At 40.3% G+C, this 19,949-nt stretch overlaps 1 protein-coding gene across 3 annotated transcripts in view; it reads right to left on the reverse strand.

The window, feature by feature from the left end:
• The window catches only part of pxylp1 (2-phosphoxylose phosphatase 1), a 158,703-nt gene that overhangs the window by 47,251 nt on the left and 91,503 nt on the right, over positions 1–19,949 (reverse strand). For all 3 annotated transcript variants that reach the window (XM_060834233.1, XM_060834231.1, XM_060834232.1), the window contains one exon: positions 12,431–12,592. In XM_060834233.1, the coding sequence (XP_060690216.1) occupies positions 12,431–12,592 (162 nt within the window). The remainder of the gene's footprint in view (positions 1–12,430; positions 12,593–19,949) is intronic.

Raw genomic sequence — 19,949 nt, forward strand, 5'->3', positions numbered from 1 at the left:
TTAGGTGGTGGTTTAACCTGAGGGTCACTGTGCCTTGTGCAAGAGGAGGAGAGTCCTTTGTGGTATCCTCAACCAGCACAGGAATTGAACTCATGCTGTTGGCATCGCTCTGCATCACAAACCAGACACCCAGCCAACCGAGTAACTGACTCAATAACAAAATGAGGAGGACAAACAGAGTGGCAAGAAGAACAGACCATATGGCGGCAAAAACAATGTGTCATAAAAATCTGTAGATCATGAATCAATATCATCAGCAACCTTCATATTCATGGAAGGCAATTATCCTTGCCTGTATGTTATAGTCAATAATTATTTCACAAGGAAAATAGCCAATATTGTTTTTAAACCAATAGATTAAGAATATATGAATTCTCTTAATTAATTGTCTTCTATTGCTGCCATGATGTGTTTAAATTAAAGGACCCCACCACCACTTGATTGTAGTGGAAAATGGTGTCACTCGGAGCTTGAAAGAATAACTTGCAATAGTTCTACTCGGTAGATTTAAATTTTGCTCCTAGCATCAGTTTATCACAGAATCAGGGCATGCTTTACAATTCAAATGAATGTAGCATGAAAATTTCATCTATCCACCCACGATTCCACTTTACTGAAATCCTAGTGACTGTAAATATAATGTATCATTGATGCATTGGTCAGTCCCGTAATAATCACTGTGGTGGAGAGCAGAGTTTCATACCATGATCGTGGGTGCATCAAGTGATTATGCTGCTCCTGTACAGCGTATGCAGTGGTTTATTTTGCAAAATTTCATAACAGAGCATTTGTATTTCAATCCAAATGGAGCTGAAATGGGTAAATTATCCTCTCCTCTCAGAATTAATGAGTATGCTAAAATCCTGTTCCATAGAGACTACCATTATAACCTTGTCAGTGTGTGAACATGGTTCCTGCCCTTTCCTCTTGACCCCAGTGGATTTTTCTGATTCAGCTAATTTAAATATTGCTCACAATTCCTGGTAGGACTTTCTGTGGCAACAGACAGCAGTTGGAACAAAAAGAAAGCAGAGCAAAGCAAATTGTGTTCAACTGCCTTGAGGCAGCTAAAGAATGAAGAAAGCATTTTATGAAGTTTAAACTTGCACTCTTGTCAAATGCATCACTTTTCTTTCTATTTTGAACATTGGCATCTAACTGCATCCATGATGTTTGGTGTCAAAAGGCAAATGCACCAGATGCTGTCCCTTCCCGTTTTCACACCCTGGGCTATGAGCAATTCAGGCAAATCCACGTGTTGATAATCACTATTGTTTCCTGAGATTTTGGTGAACCTTTTTTCTTGAGTGTCCAAAGTCCCCATTGTTGCTTTCACAATGATTGTTGTGATTGTAATGAGGTCTGGCAGGTGAACCTCATAGAATAGGAGTTCCCTGATTGGGGCTGTTAATCTGGTCCAGTCAAGGAGCCTGGCTGACATATAAACAGGAGTATCAGAGATTCTATACACTCAAGAGAGCTGGCTCTGAAGGAGCTGGATCAGTGACAAGGACTTTCCATGTGTAAAGTAAAGATGACTTGGTGATGGGATACCAGCCTCCATGGAGTTGTTTCAATGGTAGCCTACAATATTTTAACACTTGCTTTCTTTTACATTAATTGAATTTCGAGGCCACTTAAAATATTAAGAGTTAACCACATATTGTATAACTGGAATCACAAAATATATGTAGGGTGCAAGAGAAGAATATTAAAAAGACCATTAAGATTTTCACGCAATTCAAATTTCTGGAACTCATTTCCATAATGTGATGGTGAGATTTGCATTCATGAATCATCTTAATATCATGGCAAGAACTGCACACACTACTCCATCTGTGGCTGAACCAACCTCTTATACAGCTCTCCATTAATCCCTTCTATTCAATACCTTCATTCATAATGTTAAGGATTTTATGTGCCTTCTTAACTACATTATCCACCTCTCCTGCTGCAATCAAGAATCTGTGGATGTGAACACCATAAGGCCTTCTGATCCTCTGCAATTCTCAATGTCCCCCTCGACTTGTTAGTCCTCCCAAAATGCATCACCTCATGCCTTTCAAGATTAATTCCAACCTGTCAATAGTCAGCCTGACTATATTGTTCAGTGTACAATCTACCTCTGCACTGAACTGTATCCTCAGGTAATCTGACTCTCAGTCAAGGGGATAAAGTATCAGTGCACCCAGTTCCCAAAGAACATGGTCTCTTAGCGAGTTTTGAGAAGATTTGTAGCTCAGGTTTAGGTTCTGAATGTAGGTTTGCTCGCTGAGCTGGAAGGTTCATTTCCAGACACTTCGTCACCCTACTAGATAACATCTTCAGCGGGCCTCCGGGTGAAGCACTGCTAATGATTCCTGCTTTCTATTTATATGTTTGGGCTTCTTTGGGTTAGGATGTCATTTCCTGTTCTTTTTCTCAGGGGGTGGTAGATGGGGTCCAACTCGATGTATTTGTTGATAGAATTCCGGTTAGAATGCCATACTTCTAGGAATTCTCGTGCATGCCTCTGTTTGACTTGACCTAAGATGGATGTGTTGTCCCAACAAAGTGGTGTCCTTCCTTATCTATATGTAAGGATACTAGTGAGAGAGGGTCATGTCGTTTTGTGACTCGTTGATGTTCATGTATCCTGGTGGCTAGTTTCCTGCCTGTTTGTCCAATGTAGTGTTTGTTGCACGGTAATATGTAAATGACATTAATTTTGCTTGTCTGTATAGGGTCTTTCAAGTTCATTAACGGCTGTTTTAGTGTGTTGGTGGGTTTGTGAGCTACCATGATACCAAGGGGTCCGAGTAGTCTGGCAGTCATTTCCAAGATGTCTTTGATGTAGGGGAGAATGGCTAGGGTTTCTGGACGTGTTTTGTTTGCTTGTTTGGGTTTATTGCTGAGAAATCGGTGGACTGTGTTCGTTGGGTACCCATTCTTTTTGAATAGACGACATAGGTGACTTTCCTCTGCTCTGCGTAGTTTCTCTCTGACGCAGCTTTGTTTGTGGGTGTTGGGATGATTGCTTCTATAGTTCAATATTTGGTCCATATGTGTTGTTTTCCTGTAGACATTGGTTTGAAGTTCCCCACTGTCTGTTTGCTCTACTGCGACATCTAGGAATGGCAGTTTGTTGTTGTTTTCCTCCTCTTTTGTGAATTTTATGCCAGTAAGGGTATTGTTGATGGTCTTGAAGGTTTCCTCTAATTTGGTTCGTTTAGAGGAATAAGCAATCATCCCAACATCCAGAAACAAAGCTGCATCAGAACATTATTTCAATAAGCCAACACACACTGCACCACAGAGGAACTAAGCAGAGCAGAGGAAATTCACCTATACTATGTATTCAAAAAGAATGGGTACCCAATGAACACAGTCCATCGATTTCTCAGCAACAAAGCCAAACAAGCAGACAAAACGTGTCCAGAAACCCTAGCCATTCTCCCCTACATCAAAGACATCTCGGAAATGACTGCCAATCTACTCAGACTCCTTGGCATCACGGTAGCCCACAAACCCTTCAACACACTAAAACAGCCGTTAATGAACTTGGAAAGACCCTATACAGACAAGCAAACTAATGTCATTTACAAAACAACATGCAAGAACTGTAACAAACACTACATTGGACAAACAGACAGAAAACTAGCCACCAGGATACATGATCATCAACTAGCCACAAAAATGACTCTTACTTTAACCACACAAGTAACAACGTGTCAGATGATTTCACCTCACTAAGTAGGTATTAGCCCATGCACAGGCAGGAAGTTTACATGCAACAAACGCTCTGCTGCTGGTGGTAATTGAATTTGTGAAAGAACAGACCATTTACATGCCAAAATATTCCTCAAATAGTCCTTGAGGAACTTCACACTACTTACCAAAATCTATGCTAAGATTTGTGGTAGTCTGCTGCATTCTGCTCAACGCTTGCCTGCAGATATATGAAAACCTGCCAAAAGGAAGGAACAGGAGGAGAATAGGAGAATGTAACTAACACTATCCTCTTCTGGTGGGAGATATTGCAATCAGCTCATCTGATTCTGAAACCAGCAAACATAAACCCAATTTCCCATTCATCAGTAGTCTTTAATCTAAACTTTGTCACTGACCATCATAGCATCTGATTAACTCAATGTGAAAATGAAGTAAACATTCCAATCAAATTTATAAACCAAACCATGCCATATAATCAACAATTTATTTCCATATACATTCCTTTAGTAGCATTTCCCATTTACCTTGTTCTATCTAAATGCATCTACACAGTGCTACTCAGTGGCTGCAGCATGGGTGGTAGAAAATTGCTGACTTTCAGTACAAGAATGTACTTTTTTTTGGTAAATAAAGGATTCTGACCCAAAAAGTCCCAGCTTTGGATTGCATCATCTCACCATTAGAGACAGCAGTCTGGGCTGGGTGACTATTAGCTTTGGGAATGGAATATGTGACTTAGAGATGTACAACATGGAAACAAACCCTTCAATGGCTTAACACTATGTTAATGTCTGAGAGAGCATATCAGGCCAGGTTTGATCTACGCTGAGCTTGCTAATCTGAGGTGGGGCAACTGTGCATAATGCTAGGAGTGCCACAGGACTGAAAAGATGAGGGATGGAAATAGCATGTGTTCCTATTCCTGACAACAGTGACTCATGTTGTTGGATAGTCTGCGCAAGTTGGTTCTGGGCAAACCTGACATTGTGACCTTGGTTGAGCAAAATTCTGATGTTTCCTTCAGGTTAATACAGGAAGAATGGGCACTTAAGAAAACTACAGGGGAACTGTTAACATAAGCATCGTGATGACTGAAAAAAGATATCTACTTTAAGTAGAAAACCCAGAAAGTAACAAAAAAGATTTTACAAAAATGATTGGAAACAAATAATCAGAGGGTTATTAGTCAGTTTTCTATTTGCAAGTGACAAAATAGTCATTTGTACTTAGCCAAAGACATGCCATTCCTATGTTTGCAAATGTTGGAAAATGGTTGTATTGGATTGGCTCTAAAAGAAGACACAGGCAGTACCTGCAGCAATTTTAACACTGAGGTAAACATGATGCTTTAGAAATTTAGCTTATGGACCAGGCTGCTTCCAGTGTACATGTCTCCATGTACATGACAAATCTGGTTATTTTACATTAAACTAATTTTATATTAACCAAGTTAAAACTTCCAAAAAGTGTTCCAAAACTACATTCAAACTGCAATTTATAATCTTTCACCTGTTATCAATAAAATTAAAATCTTGGTTCATAATTGCTTAAGATTACAATGACAAGTACATACAAATCTAAATTGGAGAATAGATTGTGTTTAAAAAATGCAGCAATAGTTCATTTAAAGCTTAAATTAACATGCTAATGAAATAGTTTCTGATCACCATTCTCAGAAGAATTGGATGTCCCAATTGCTTTTGCACCATGAACAGGAGTTTAAATTAATGTTTTACTTTACATTGAAATAGACAAGTATTACCAATGGAAAAAGTCTGTTGTCATTAAATGAACGAGCTTTGTCAAGGAAACTGTAGCTCTACTCTCTGTACATTATCAAGATACGCATAATGCAAGAAATGCATTCAATAAATTATTTATGATATTCACTCGGATGGACATAGCTCATGTTTGCAAAAAGAAACCAGCAGGTTGAGTGGAAGGATGCCATTGTAAAGTCCATGTTGACTATGCTTGGGTGCTTTTGACCAGAATATATAACTAAGCAGGAGAAAATTTCCCCTAGTCCATAATCACAGACTTTCTGGCAAGCGTCACACTGCACTGAACATTTAATTGTACGTGTAACAGCTTTATGTGTAGGCCACCTCATCAAAGTCATCACTTGAGTTATCTACAGGAGAACGTGTGTGAGGTGCTGCTCATCAGTGAAGTTTCCTGCTGCCTGGTTGAAGCTCAATCATGCCTAGTGACTTGTCACTTGTAGCTCCTTCTTTTAACCAAGTTAATCTCTAAACTATGCACCAACGACTGCAAATGTGAGTGACATTTTTTTTGTCAGATTCTCCTGCCTTTCCCCTTTTTGCTGTTACCCTGCTCTCTTGACCATTCACAGGTTTTGTGCATTTGAATGGAGAAAGAGATAAAGGTTCAGTAATGCTTATGGAATGGAGGAAACAAGAAGGGCATCCTTAAACCATCCACAGATTGTAGATTGGAGGAGACTGAGAGGGGAGGGGAAATGGAACGTGAGGATGATGCTCCTCAAAAATGAGGATACTGTCATTTTTGATTGTCTAAACCCTGCTGCTGGTAATGGCCTCAATCATGGCCACTCTATTGTCAAAATGTGGTATGGACATGCAGCTCTGCCTGTCTCCACACCCCACCCCACCAGCTCGGTGCTGCTGATCCATTTGTGAGTCACTTTGTTCTGAAAGAGAAGGAAGTGTGTAAATGCTTGTGATGGAATGTGTTTAAATGATGCCTTTGTCAGCTGACAGTGTTGCGAGTTGTGAGATGCGGATGTGAAGCTTGCAGCAATGTGAAGTATATGAAGGTAAGCCATCAGTTTGCTAGAGTTTCTCATAGTAAATAGGAGTGGGGTGAAGTTAAATTAAGATCATGATTCATGAAAGCTTCCCATATTGCATCAAGGTCCTTGGGAATACACCACTTGCAATGACAGCACCAGTCATCTGTGCCTACATAACATTCATCTAGAGGGCCGCTTACCCATTGAGGGGAGAAAGTCTCTCTCCTCCAATGCAACTCATTCACTAAGGCCTTCACTGCTTCATGAGAACACCTTTACAGCATCCTCATTGTCCTGTCTTGCCACATTTGCTCTTCCTGTAGCTCAGACATTCTTTCCCAGGTATTTGCAACAACCTGCGAGAATCAGAATGCTCCTCATGCTTAAGAAGTGCAGCGTGCCTTTAAATTACAGCTGTCTTGCCGGTGCTGTGACAGGCTGCCACTCAACAACATTATCATGATTTAAATAATGCACGGAATGGGAGAGGCCAATCTGCATGCCAATTCTCATGCTCTCTTTTAACATTTCGCACAAAAACGCTATTCACCCAATTTGTCTCCATATCTTTACCTAATAACAAACAATGTCTGTCTTGAAAATTTAACTGACAGCAGCCACAGCATTTTTGGGAGAGGGGTCTGTACTTTTGCTACTCTTTATAAGAAAACATATTTTTTTTAATAACAATCCTATATGATAGTGCTCTACATTTTTCTCTACCGGAGGAACCAATTTCTCTGTACCCACCAGTTCCAATTCCTTTCCACTCTTAGAGAGTTTGATTAAACCACCCCTCAACATTCTGAATAAAACTGCTTCAGAGAAGCAGAAAAAGCAAAGATACAATCAAATTGAAATATGTTGTACTTCTAAACCTGACTCACTCTTTACAGAAGGCAACAATAAATCATTAATCAATCATTAAAAAAAACAGCTTCTTTTCAGCAATGTTTGTGTGAATGCGTTCAACCAGAAATCTTTCTTGCTTTGATTTAAATAAAGTTACCTTGGCCAGGTGATTAATTACTGTGGCATTTGTAATCCTTGCCTGCTCGCTAGGAAATCAAAATCCAGAAAACATCAGAGTTTGGCACAAGGAGCTTATATTTTTGCATTATTCTGCAATACAGATTTCAGTTTTTTTTGTATTGTATTAGCTAGTTAGCAAATTTGCTTGCTATCCATACCTTTAGAAACCATGTGTGTGAACAATCAGACTCATATTTGCCGATGCTGCTAACCTCTATACGCGAAGAAGGTTCTGTGCAGATGGTGAAAGTTACAACTGTCTTCAAATTTGTTCGTGCAGTAGAAAAGTGCTGAAGCGGTTCCCTCTTCAATAGCATGTTAAAAAAGGGGCCCTTCTGCTAACTCATTTAAGGGACAAAATCAATAGAATGAAAGTCAGACAAGTTATATCCAAGTTATCTGTATATAATACAACTTATATACAGGCTATCCACTCTCAGATCACCATGCAAGCAAAAAAATTACCCAACCATACCTGTGTAAAGTGTTGCAAATACTGGAATTTGAAATAAAAATAACTGCTAGAAATACTCAGTGCCTGTAGAAATTAGCCAGAATCAATGCTTTAGGTTGGGGTGATAGTCATCAGTGTCAGATCAGAGTTCTGATGAAAGGTCATCTCAACCTACAATGACAGGCAGAATATTTATGGTTGCCATGGTAGTCAGCAATGGAGACAAAATATGCAAAATTTCAATTCAGCCGCTGGACAGCTGGCTATGCTTGGTCCCACAGCAGCCCTTCAATTAACTATGCTGCTTCCAGGACTGTGGTGCATCACGCAGCAGGAACAGGAAAGGTTATGAGCAATCGGGGCTACATTGAAGAGCAGAACCACAAAGCTAATAGTCTCAGGATTAATACTTGAGCCATGTATAAATTAAGTTTATAGAGGTAAATACATGACCCAAAGATTGGTGTGTGAGAAATCGGTTCAGACTCAAGGAACACTGGCACCAGTACTGGGGAAAGGGTGAGCTGTTCCATTGGGACAGGTTTCATTTGAACCATGCTTGGGACCAATGTCCTGGCAAATCCTGTAATTTGGCTTGTAGGTACACCTTTAAGTTATTTCTGCGGGGCAGGGTTCAAATGAAGGGAAGTTTAAAACAAATAAAAGAAACAACAGACTAGAGAATTAGGATAACGAAGAGGCAAATGATAATCAAAGTGTGACAGGAAGGGTTAGACAATATAAATGGAAGGGTGCAACAGAAATTAGAGCCAGAAAAAGTAACAATGGTAAAAAATCAAAACTTAAGGCTCTTTATCTGAATACACACATCAGATTTAACAAGATAGATGAGTTGATGGCAGGAATAGAAACTAATAAATATGAGTTGATAGCTAATGCATAGTTATGGTTACAGGATAACCAAGATTGGGAACTCAATATGCAAGGGCATTTGACAGTCAGGAAAAGTAAGCATAAAGAAAGGTGTCAATGCCATGGTAAATAGTGCAATATGTCCTGATGTGCAATCAGTTGGGCAGAGAAAAAGAATAGCAAGCATAAGAAGTCACAGGTGGGAGTTAAACATAGGACCCTAAAGGTCGGATAAATTATAAATCAAGAAGTCATGGAGCTATGTAAGGAGGGCACTACAATTCTCTGGGGTGATTTTAATCTGCATTTTGACTGAACAAAAGAAATACATGAGGCAATGGCCTACTGGCACGATCACTGGACTGTTAATCCAGTGACCCAGGTAAATGTTCTGGGGACCCAGGTTTGAATCCTGCCACAGCAGATGGTGGAATTTGAATTCAATGTAACTTTAGAATTAAGAATCTAATGATGACCATGAATTAAGAATCTTATGATGACTATGAATCCATTGTTGATTGCTGTAAAGATCCAACTGGTTCACTGATGTCCTTTAGAGAAGCAAACGGTCATCCTTACCTGGTCTGGACTACATGTGACTACAGATCTACAGCAATGTGGTTAACTATTAACTGCCCTCTGGGCAATTAGGAATGAGCAATAAATACTGGCCTAGCCAGCGATGCCCTCATCATATGAATATATTTTTAAAAATGCAGATTAGAACAAACTATGAAGATGGCTGTCCAAGTTCTGATTTCAGTCAGGAGCAATTACATTTTTCCAGAGATCACATCAAAGTAGAACGGTATTGTTCCAATGACAGTGCACTAACCTTTAACTAACACTAACTAGTCTGGCCAGAATGAGGTCTGAAGAAGGGTGTCACAGTTCTGTCTGCTACACTGCTCTATTGCCTGGGCATCGCCTGTTGAGTCCCCATTTGCTTCTTCCCCCTTCCTCCCCATCAAAGATGATTTTCCCTCGCTGCAAATTCCTCACCTGTACATTGTGCAAGGTTGGGCAGTGTGCAGCAGACCACAATGATATTGATTGTTCTCTCTGGCATGTGCTGAAATGCTCTTCCCACTGCTCCAACTAGAGCAACCACACTTCGAGTATAATTATGCCCTGCTGCACATGGTAGGATCTGTACAGGTGTCATAAGCCAGGTCTTCGTAGAACATCTCCTGCCACCAGCAAGCCTGTCATTACTGAGGAAAAACAAACACTCACAGCATGTAAGAGTGAGGGAGGATGTAAAAAGCATGAGAATTCCTTGGATACTGTGCATACACAGGACAGGAGGATTTATGTCCAGTGGTTGGAGACCATTGAGGGAACGAAAGCTTTTTCTGTTTGTTTATGCTGCTGGCTGCTCCAGAGTGATATCAGAGGCACATGTGTGCCTGTAACTGTCCAACAATGGCAGCAAATGCCACAGTTCTGACTGCCTGACTCAAAGAGACTGATGAATCTAATAGATGCACTGGCTCTTCTGAAAAGGGCATTGCTGAACATCCCAATGCATGTGTGAGAGACTGCCAGTGAGATGTCCAGAGGGGAGCCCTGGAAAGGCCTGTATGTGTAAAAATTCAATGTTGCAGTGGCTTTTGAAAGCTATCAGCACTGGACTGACTCCCAATCCAAAATAATACATCATATCCTGAAAGAAAGAAAAAGAAACAACAATTCTGAAGGGGTGTGACTGGACCCAAAATGTTAATCTCCACAGATACAGCCAAGGCTGTGACGTTTTTTTCAGAGATTTCTGTTTGGACTTCCTGACCAAGCTGACATAAGAGAGTGACTGAAGCCAGTGACACCCTAAACCCCCTTCGACATTGCACTTCAGGTAGTTGTACCACCATGGGTACTTGATGGCACACCAATGTGCAACATTGTGCAGGTGCCCTGTTGCCAGTGTCCTGAACTGTTTGGATTTCTGCTGCCATGCCCTGCTCCTGAGCTGCCCACTGCTGTACCTGGCCCTGGCCACCCTCTGCACCTGAGCTGGCAGAAAGACTTGGGTGAGCGTGATCAATCCTGTCAGCACAACCAAGGAAACTTCTGTTATAACTGGTAGGAAGCACGGCCCGGCCTATACTAGTCCAGTCACTTCCCCCTGGAGGCTCATTGCAGAAAGCTCCTCTTCTTTGTACAGCCAGGAGAATGATCACTTCAACAATGAGCTTGGAACCATACAACACCTCAATCACTGGTAACCCTCCCTCCCATCATCCTCATCATCACTTCATCATCCACCCTTACCATGCCTTCAGAACCAGAGACACACAGAAAGACACCAAGCATCCCATTGTGTGCATACTCGCCACTCATTCTAAACCCACCTTCCTGCACCTGGTCCATATCCTTGCAGGTTACAGCACCTCAGATACAGATGTAGGTTGCTTTTAAATGAGTTGATAGTTTCTATCCTGATTGTCAAACCGTGCAGTGAATTTCAGACACCCACCACCCCTGTGGGTGGGGAAAGTACGTTTTCTCTTATTCCTTCTACTGATGATCTGATAACTGACCTCCTCCCTGCGCACTCTGTTCAAGCCCCTCATTATTTTGTACATCTCAATTAAGCCATCCCTCAGCCACCTCTGTTATAAGGAAAGCTATCCTAGCCTATTAATCTTTACTCATAGTCAAGCCTGACAACAATTTTTTTGCAAATCTCCTCAGTACTCTCTCCAGAGCAATTATGTTCTTCTTGTAATGTGGTGACCAGCATTATATACAAAACTCAGTTTGGCCTAACCAATATTTTACGTATTTCCAAGAATGCACCTCTGCTCCATGTGCTTTCTTGACACCTTATTATCTGTCATGCCATCTTCATGGATGACTCCAAGGTCTCTCACTTCCTCCACCTCCCTCAATATCTGTCCATATATCATGTATTTCATTGCTTTATTGACTTTCCCTACACGTAAAACCTCACACTTCTCTTATTTGTGTTTTCCATGCACTCAATCAAACCACTGATATCATCCTACAGTAGACAGCCATTTTCTTCACTATCAACTACCTGTTCAATGCAGTATCGCCTGCAAATTTCTCTATCTCCCAAATTTTATCTAAATCATTAAGATATACTATAAGCAGAAAGGGACCCAAAACTGAGCCCGCTGGAAAGAGCTTAAAAGAAGTATCACCTCTAATTTTAACTTTTGTTTTCCCATAAAACATGTTTCGGTGAGTTTGTTTTTAAACTGAAGGCTGTAATTATTACACATTCAGGAGTGGTTACTTGCACAAGCTGAATTGTAAATGTAATTCTAATTGGGCCTCAAATTGCTAACTGGTCCGGTGAGGTTTCAGGTGGATTCATATTAGAATGAGACAATTAGCAAGTACTCAATCATTATGACCATGATTATAAATTAGCTGCCTTCTTTTACAGAACATCCAACAGACAATGGCCAGTGTTAACTAGCCTCTATTGTATTGTTCAGATACTTAATACAGATAAACACAGATACTTAATACAATTTAATTTGATTTGTATAAGAAATTGAACATCCATTTTCAGTCTATCATTACCAGGTTACAGACTCTTATCAATATCATACCTTCCAGGCCACGATCAGTTTTGTTTGGCATGTTGCAGTATTGGTAAGCCTCATATATTGGGTCCAACTTTGGAGGAGCAGTGTACAGATTTACTAATATTCGTTTTCGGCTTTTAGCAACCATTCCATCCTCTTTTGAGCGTGTCATAGGAATCAAGTGCACTGGAAGGAAAAATTAAAGGTACCTTAGTCACTTTTTGATACAACAGACATAAACACTACAATCTCAAGACATTTGTGAAAGGAAGCTCATTTTGGGTTTAATAACAGAACTGGTAATACACACACAGTAACCATATATTGTCACAAAGGGGTGGTTTTCAATTTAATTAGGAAGGGGACAAAATGTTTCCCTTCAATTTATCACTATTATATCGTTTCCCGATCCTAAGGCAAATCTCATCATGGGACACAATTACTCAGGCACTGCCCAATGTTGAATACTTCAATTGAGTGTGAAAAATATTATAAGCATTGATAGACTATTAAAATAGAAGAGGCATCACAGCTAGATAAATCTCTGTTCCCTCTTGATATTTACCAACAAATGCAGGATATGGATCAGAGATTGGAACAGAAGTAGATTCTCCTCCTTCGAACGGAGACTTGCAAGGATAATTGGTGCTTCAGCTAAACATAGAATTAATCTTTTCCTCACACTTAAATTTCTTGGTCTACATAGCCAGGTGTACCATACAATGTTTGCCCACGGAGCTAACTGGGGTAGCTGACATCCATGATTCCAAAGGCATGCTACAGGTATGAAGGAACGGGAAAGCATCTATTCTCACATGAAATTCTCCTCACTGAAGCAAAAGCAGTGCATTTTTGTGAGTAATGCCACTGTTCAAAGTTTATGAATCTTAGCTTTGGAACGATAAGGATAATAGAACATTGTCTCCATGCTGACATCAAAACCTGTCGTGGGTTGGGGGATAGGGGATGGGAGGCAGTGGAGGAGGGGTGTTATGAGTAATGATATCAAGACAGGGCTTCCTCCTAAGGACATAGAACACCTCCTAAAGGGAGTACTCCAATTCGTTGCCATTTTTAGCCTGAGCTGGAAAGGTAACTGGCACCTTCATTCTGCCTTCCCCAGTAGGATGTATCATTGTCATGGAGATCTAAACAGGCCCTTACCTGGTTAATAATTAGCCAGATACAGGCCTGGGTAGGCTTGCTGATGTCTGATCTTTCACTGCACTAATGGGGAATAAATTTGGGAGTGGGGAAGGAGCAGGTAGGTAGTGGGCTGTCTACTTACCTTATTTTCTAGGCCCCTTGACTGAAAATAAAGCTATGGAGTGGTCTTGAAATTCCCGACCCTACTTTTCTCAATTCTAGGCATGTCCCCATTCCACAGCTCCCTCATTGCACGTCCTTTTTCTCCATTCTCTCATTTCCACTGCCTAGTCTCTTCCCACCTCTTTAAGATTGACAAACCACAATATGGGTTTCTGAGATTTTCATTCCTCCTCCTTCCTCCACTTTTGAATTTCCTGGCCATTCTAGCTTCTAACACTGAAGATTGCAATTGCTATAAACTCTTTACACAGGGGATCAACCACTGCTCACAGAAAACGTTCACAATGCTTTGTAAAGGTTGCTCATGCTGGTAGAAATAACTAAAGATCAGCAAATCAATACCTTTTAGTGTGCGAAGAAATAGTTAGGTCAATTGATAAATTGGAGCAATTACTGAGAAACTGTTCCATTGATATTTGAAAATCAGGAGTAAATAATCTGTAAATGCACATTGAAAATGGGTTTTTGAAGAAGACAGCTAACCAGAAAAGGCTGAGCTTCAAAACTGCAGAAAAATGGTGAAAATTGCTACAGGCAATCACTCCGTCCAGCTCCATTACCTTTCTGGGAGCAGTTCAACTTTTTTTTAATTTGTGGGCTGCAAGATATCTGCCAGAAAACATCATTGGGAGCCAACTGCAATGTTAAACCGAAGACTATTTGGACAGGTCTTCACCAGATGGGTGACAGTAGCGGTTAGGAAAGGTCAAAGTTTCTCAACTGCTTTGGCTTCCACTGGGATTTAAAATCTGTGTTTCATTTAAATTGAGAGCTAGGAATTAGGAATTTGATTATACAGGGCATTGGAGAGGTCACTTTTGAAATACTGCATGCAATTCTAGTCTCCCTGCTATAGGAAGAGTACTGCAAAACTTGAGAGGGTTCAGAAAAGATTTACAAAGATGTTGCCAGGGTTGGAGGGTTTGACCCAAATGGAGAGGGTGAATAGGCTGTTTTCCCCAGAGCGTCAGAGGCTGAGATGCCCCTGTAGAGGTTCACCCTCTTCATGAGGGGCATGAATAGGATGAATGGACAAGGTGTTTGTCCTGGGTTGAAAGAGTCCAAAATGAGAGGATATAGGTTTAAGGTGAGAGGGGCAAGATTTAAAAGGGATCTAAGGGGCATCTTTTTCACACAGAGGATAGTGCGCATATAGCATGAGCTGTCAGAGGAGGTGGTGGAGGCTGGTACAATTAAAAAACATCTGGATGTGTATATGAATAGGAAGGGTTCAGAAGGATATGGACCAAATGTTAGCAAATGGGACTAGATTAACTTAGGATAACTAGTCAGCATGGATGAGTTGGGCCAAAGAATCTGTTTCCTTGCTGTACTTCTCTATGACTCTACATGTAAAGTACACTGTGCACTTCTTGATTCCTGTTCCAATATTCATATTACAACTGTATTCGTTTCTTGAACTTAAAATTACACCTGACAGTATTAGGAAATGAATATTTGTTTGGATGATTATATTCTCCCTGCAAGGTAGGAGAGTAACTTCAGTCTGTGTCCATTGCAAGGTGCTCTTTTCTTTATTTTAAAAGAGGCACTTGCTTTTCAAAAAGTAGTAAGTGAAAGGGATTTCATAAGTTTAGTTTAATATCCAAAGCTGTGATTTTACAGTCAAGCTAAGTTTCCAAAGAGTTGAATGTTCACACAGTATATTGCCATTCTGCTGGTTCTGACTGGGTTGTGGTGGGGTGGTGTTGGGTCTCAGTTGAGAGGCTTGTGACTTAAGTATTTGGTCATTTGAATAGCTACTCAAGAGTTGGCTGTGGGTTTAACATACCTAACTTTTTAAAAATATAATTAGGACAAATTATAAAACACACAAATAGTCATGATGTTAAGTCAAGAAGCATAACAGTGAAGTCTTTTTCTAACTCTCTGCAGAAAATTAATTAGAGTGGAAGTTTTGAATAGTATTCTTTTCAAACACAAGTGCTATGTCATTTCAATTAAGATCTGATCTTAATGCATTTATTGACTATTAATTTTTGCAAGTAACAGTCCAGTGATTTGATGTGTCCATGTGCTGAAGAGATGACGGAGATTATGGGCTGATTCTTACATTTTTGGCAAACTGTCAGTTTTGTCAAGTTTCATGGTGGGGTGGTCTGTTCTCTCAAACAAGACTTAACAAGATTTCTCCTGGCACATTACCAAACTGAACTCATTAACTATCTACTCCGCCCCAATGGTGTACAACCCATCAGCTTCCATCTCCATTCTACAACTCACCATTTCTGGAAAACATTGCCACTGCCTGAAAAGGACTGGCATCCCTGGCAGTGATGTCATTTTTAAAAGCCTGTTTGCACATGTGAACAAGTACTGTTAGTCCAGAGCTGCCCTGCGCATTTCCTGACATTTTCCTTGACAGAGAAGGGAATATTGACACCATAAATCTGGACCATTGACCAGAGATGTCCTGATGGATGGAGTGGTAAAGAGGTGGAAGACTCTCTTCCCCCCAGGACAAGCAGTAAAGGCCATGATATCAGACTGTGCTGGACTGGTTCCATCTGGATCAATGCAGTCTCAGCTGTCCGAAAGAATGCACAGAATTGTAGGAAGAAGGTTACTTCTCCATTCTACCAGCATATGGGCTACCACCTCTCTCTGATACTTCACACTCGCTATCTCTGTTACTGTAATCACCGCTCACCAAGACTCATTATTGTCAGCAACATCTTGCCCCACTCCAACCCCAACAGCATTAACCCGTTAGGCTACTCACTCACTTGGGAGACTTTCCCATTTGCAGCAAAAGTAATAGCTATACCACCCACTTTCATCTCCCTTAATCCTTCCTCTCTCTCTTAATTCAGGAGAAAATGGCCCACAATAGGACAGAAAGAGTTAAGACTGATGGTGGGCTGCCTACATTCAACTCCCCAAAGCGGTCAAGATCTAGATTTTATCATCAGGGATGAGTAGTTAACCAACCATGTCCAATCCCCTAGGCTGGTCTCAGAGGCAGCCCTCAACTTATTGGTCCTGGATCTCTTAAGCAAAGGCTATGTCCATTGACTTGATTGAAGCTTGCTGACAAACAAGGACAACATTCCTGGCTTTGTGTCTGCCCTAAATGCCATGGCAAGACAGGAGCGCTTTCAGCTAATATCTCTGGCTGAAGACATGGCACAAAAAGGCAAGGCAGAAATGCTCAAGGTCGGCTCAAAGTTAATGAGCACAAAGAAAGGAAGCAAACAGCTTTGAGATGCATCCTGGTCCAATCGATGAACTGAATACAAGTCCCTGAGCATACAGCATCCTTGCTGCAGCATTACATGATAGTTGCCAGTGCAGCATCAAGGTTCAGAAAACTCCTTTAAGTGGATCAAAGATGTGCTATGAGGATCGTTAGAGGCTGGCAAATGGCAGATACTAAGGCTGATGGATGTGGGGTGTGTATGGCCTCTGTCCATGTGGAATGCACTAAGATGTTGGTGCCTGGTGTTCAACAGTGAGGTTCTTAAGTAAGCAGTGAGTTGAAATCAATGGGTACCTGCTCTGCCTTCCTTAGCAAGGATTTTTGATGTCCAGTTTGCTCATGACAGGCAGTAGAATGGAAAGCTGCATATGAATGAGGCAAGATCTGCACTTTATAAAGGAAGTTAATCAGCAACAATCCTCTTAGTTTGCAAGTTGACACTGCTGAGTGAAAATCTTGCCTTGACACCTGGAACTCAGTTAACAAAAGCAATAAGTTGTTTCTGAAACCAGGTGAGGTCTTGCTGTACTTGGTGCACAATTCTGCCACATTGTACCCCATAGCCTATGTCCTTTAGGCCCCCATAAGATTTTATCCATTACTCTGTGAGAGTCAAACTCTTTTGATTTAAATAGAATCGTTCAGTAATTAATTGCTTTACTTCATGGAACACTATTCATAATTTTCATCAAGCTGCTCTACAAATTTTCACAACTGACCTAACTGTGCAAAGATTGGGATGTTTAAACACCCACAGTTAACATGGATGGACTTCAAAGGTAGTTTTGCTCCAGGAACTTGATACATTGATGCAATGTTATGATCTGCAGTTGAGGGAAATTAGTAAAATACATTTATTGTGCTGAAGTCAACTTTTAGTGTATCAAACATCCTCTGCAATTACTTAGAAATTATAGCAATATCTGTAGAAAGCTTAAACTGAACAAAACTCTTGTCCCCCTGTCCCCACTGGAGAACCAACTGCACATTTTCACCCAGGACTTCTCATTCTGGCAGCAGCATCTCTTATGATATTAGGTGTTGTATTCAGTAAGCTCTGTGACAGTGTCCCTGCCTCTGGGCCAGGAGATCGGATTCAAGTCCCATCTGTTCCAGTGGTGCATAATAATATCCCTAAACATGTTGACTAGAGTTGAAGAGAGTTGGATCAAATCAGTGTTAGGAAATTAACAGTGTAAGATTTCCCAGGAAAGTATACCCATAAAGCCCCACACATCTGCCCCTGCCTCTGAGGCTTAAGTCAACATAAGAGACTTTCACACTGAGCCCCACAAAACAACCCATCAGAAGGTTAAACTTCCTGGGCAATCACAACACATGTACATGCACCAGGTGCTCTTGCAACTTCCCAATGTGCAACAAAGACTTAAGTCCAGATGTTGTCACTCTAAACGTGGGAAAGTTCAGACTAATGTTTGCCAATTAAAACAAATAAAACTATATTTAGCAAAAATGTATTTTCAAACAATATTCTGTGCATAATATGGGATAGTTAACATTCCAGCAATATTTCATCATACAGAAAGAAATTGTTCCTAATGTTTAATAGCTGTGGCTAATGCTTAATAGAACATGTTGTTCTCCAGTCATTACCAGTTCTAGCAAATACAGTAAGTAGTAGTGAGAAAATTTTGAACAGTAATTTTACTCTTGATTTACCTGTTCAGTGATGCTTATTGCCAAATCACATTGGGTTTTGCAAACTACTTCATAATGTGACCCAGTTATATAAATTTGGCTACTTCTCATGCTAGTTCAAACAACCTCCAATCAAACAAAAGCTTTTTGGTGCCCTTAATTTATATCCCAACATATATGTGAATAGATATAATCCTGCACTGGAAACAGGGTCACACTACCACATCCGATTATTGTGGACTATGCTATTTCGTCAGAGAAAATTCGCAACTTTTATAAATTGAAGAAATAAGAAAAATGCCATTTTGAAATGTGCTGTTTCTTGAACAAGATCAGGTGTTCAACAGTAAGAATTCTGATAAAGGTCACTGACCTGAAATCTTAGCCCTCTTTCTCTCGCCACAAGTGGTGCTAAACCTGGAGACCATTTCTCGCATTTTCTGTTTTTATTTACTAAGGGTCTGATAGGACTAGGCACATCAGACTAGACATGCAAATATATGGCTATCTACACAACTAACATGACTACTTGAACAGTAAGTTCTCCAGTGGGGACAGGGGGACAAAAGAATTTTTCAGTTTAAGCTTTCTACAGATATTGTTATAATTTCTAAGTAACTGCTGAGGATGTTTGATCCACTAAAAGGTGTCTTCAGCACAATGAATGTATTTTACTAATTTTCCTCAACTCTGCAGATCATAACTTACTCCATTTCCCAGCTGTGAGTTTAAAGAGATCATTGCCACCTATGACTAAATGGCCACTAAAAGATCCATTAATATTTTTTGTCCTGAAATGTGAATTAATTAAAATGCACTCAAATATCCCATTCCAATTGGCATTTCAATTCCATTTTGTTAAGACATCATCACTGTTACTGTTCACCGTTGAATTTCAATAAGCTCAATTTTGGAATCCAAACTATAAATATAATTTGTTGGAGTGATGTTACCAAACCAATAAAATAGCTTTTTATTTTTCCAATTCTGTAGTTGGTGCTATATGTAACAATGAACATGAAAGTTCTGGGAATTGTTGATTCATTATTAGCTTCATTTCAATGAGTGCCAGATAGGACAATGAATTCCACCATTAGGCGAGGTTGATAGAGTTATGCATGCCCCAGACTTGACCAATGCGTGTACAGTTTAGCCTGATCTTTCCCTTACCTATTGCCCAATCAATTCTAGCAAGTCAATGGATCAGACCAAAGCTCTGCAATGGTGGACAATTAATTTCATTGATCTCCGTCCTCATTAATGGCAAAGCTCAGCATTTGAATACAGAAAACAAGACTATTCAGTGTTTACCATTATGTATGGCCTGTAGTGCCA

The sequence above is a fragment of the Hemiscyllium ocellatum genome, chromosome 13, assembly GCF_020745735.1.
Source record: "Hemiscyllium ocellatum isolate sHemOce1 chromosome 13, sHemOce1.pat.X.cur, whole genome shotgun sequence".
Lineage (NCBI taxonomy): Eukaryota > Metazoa > Chordata > Chondrichthyes > Orectolobiformes > Hemiscylliidae > Hemiscyllium > Hemiscyllium ocellatum.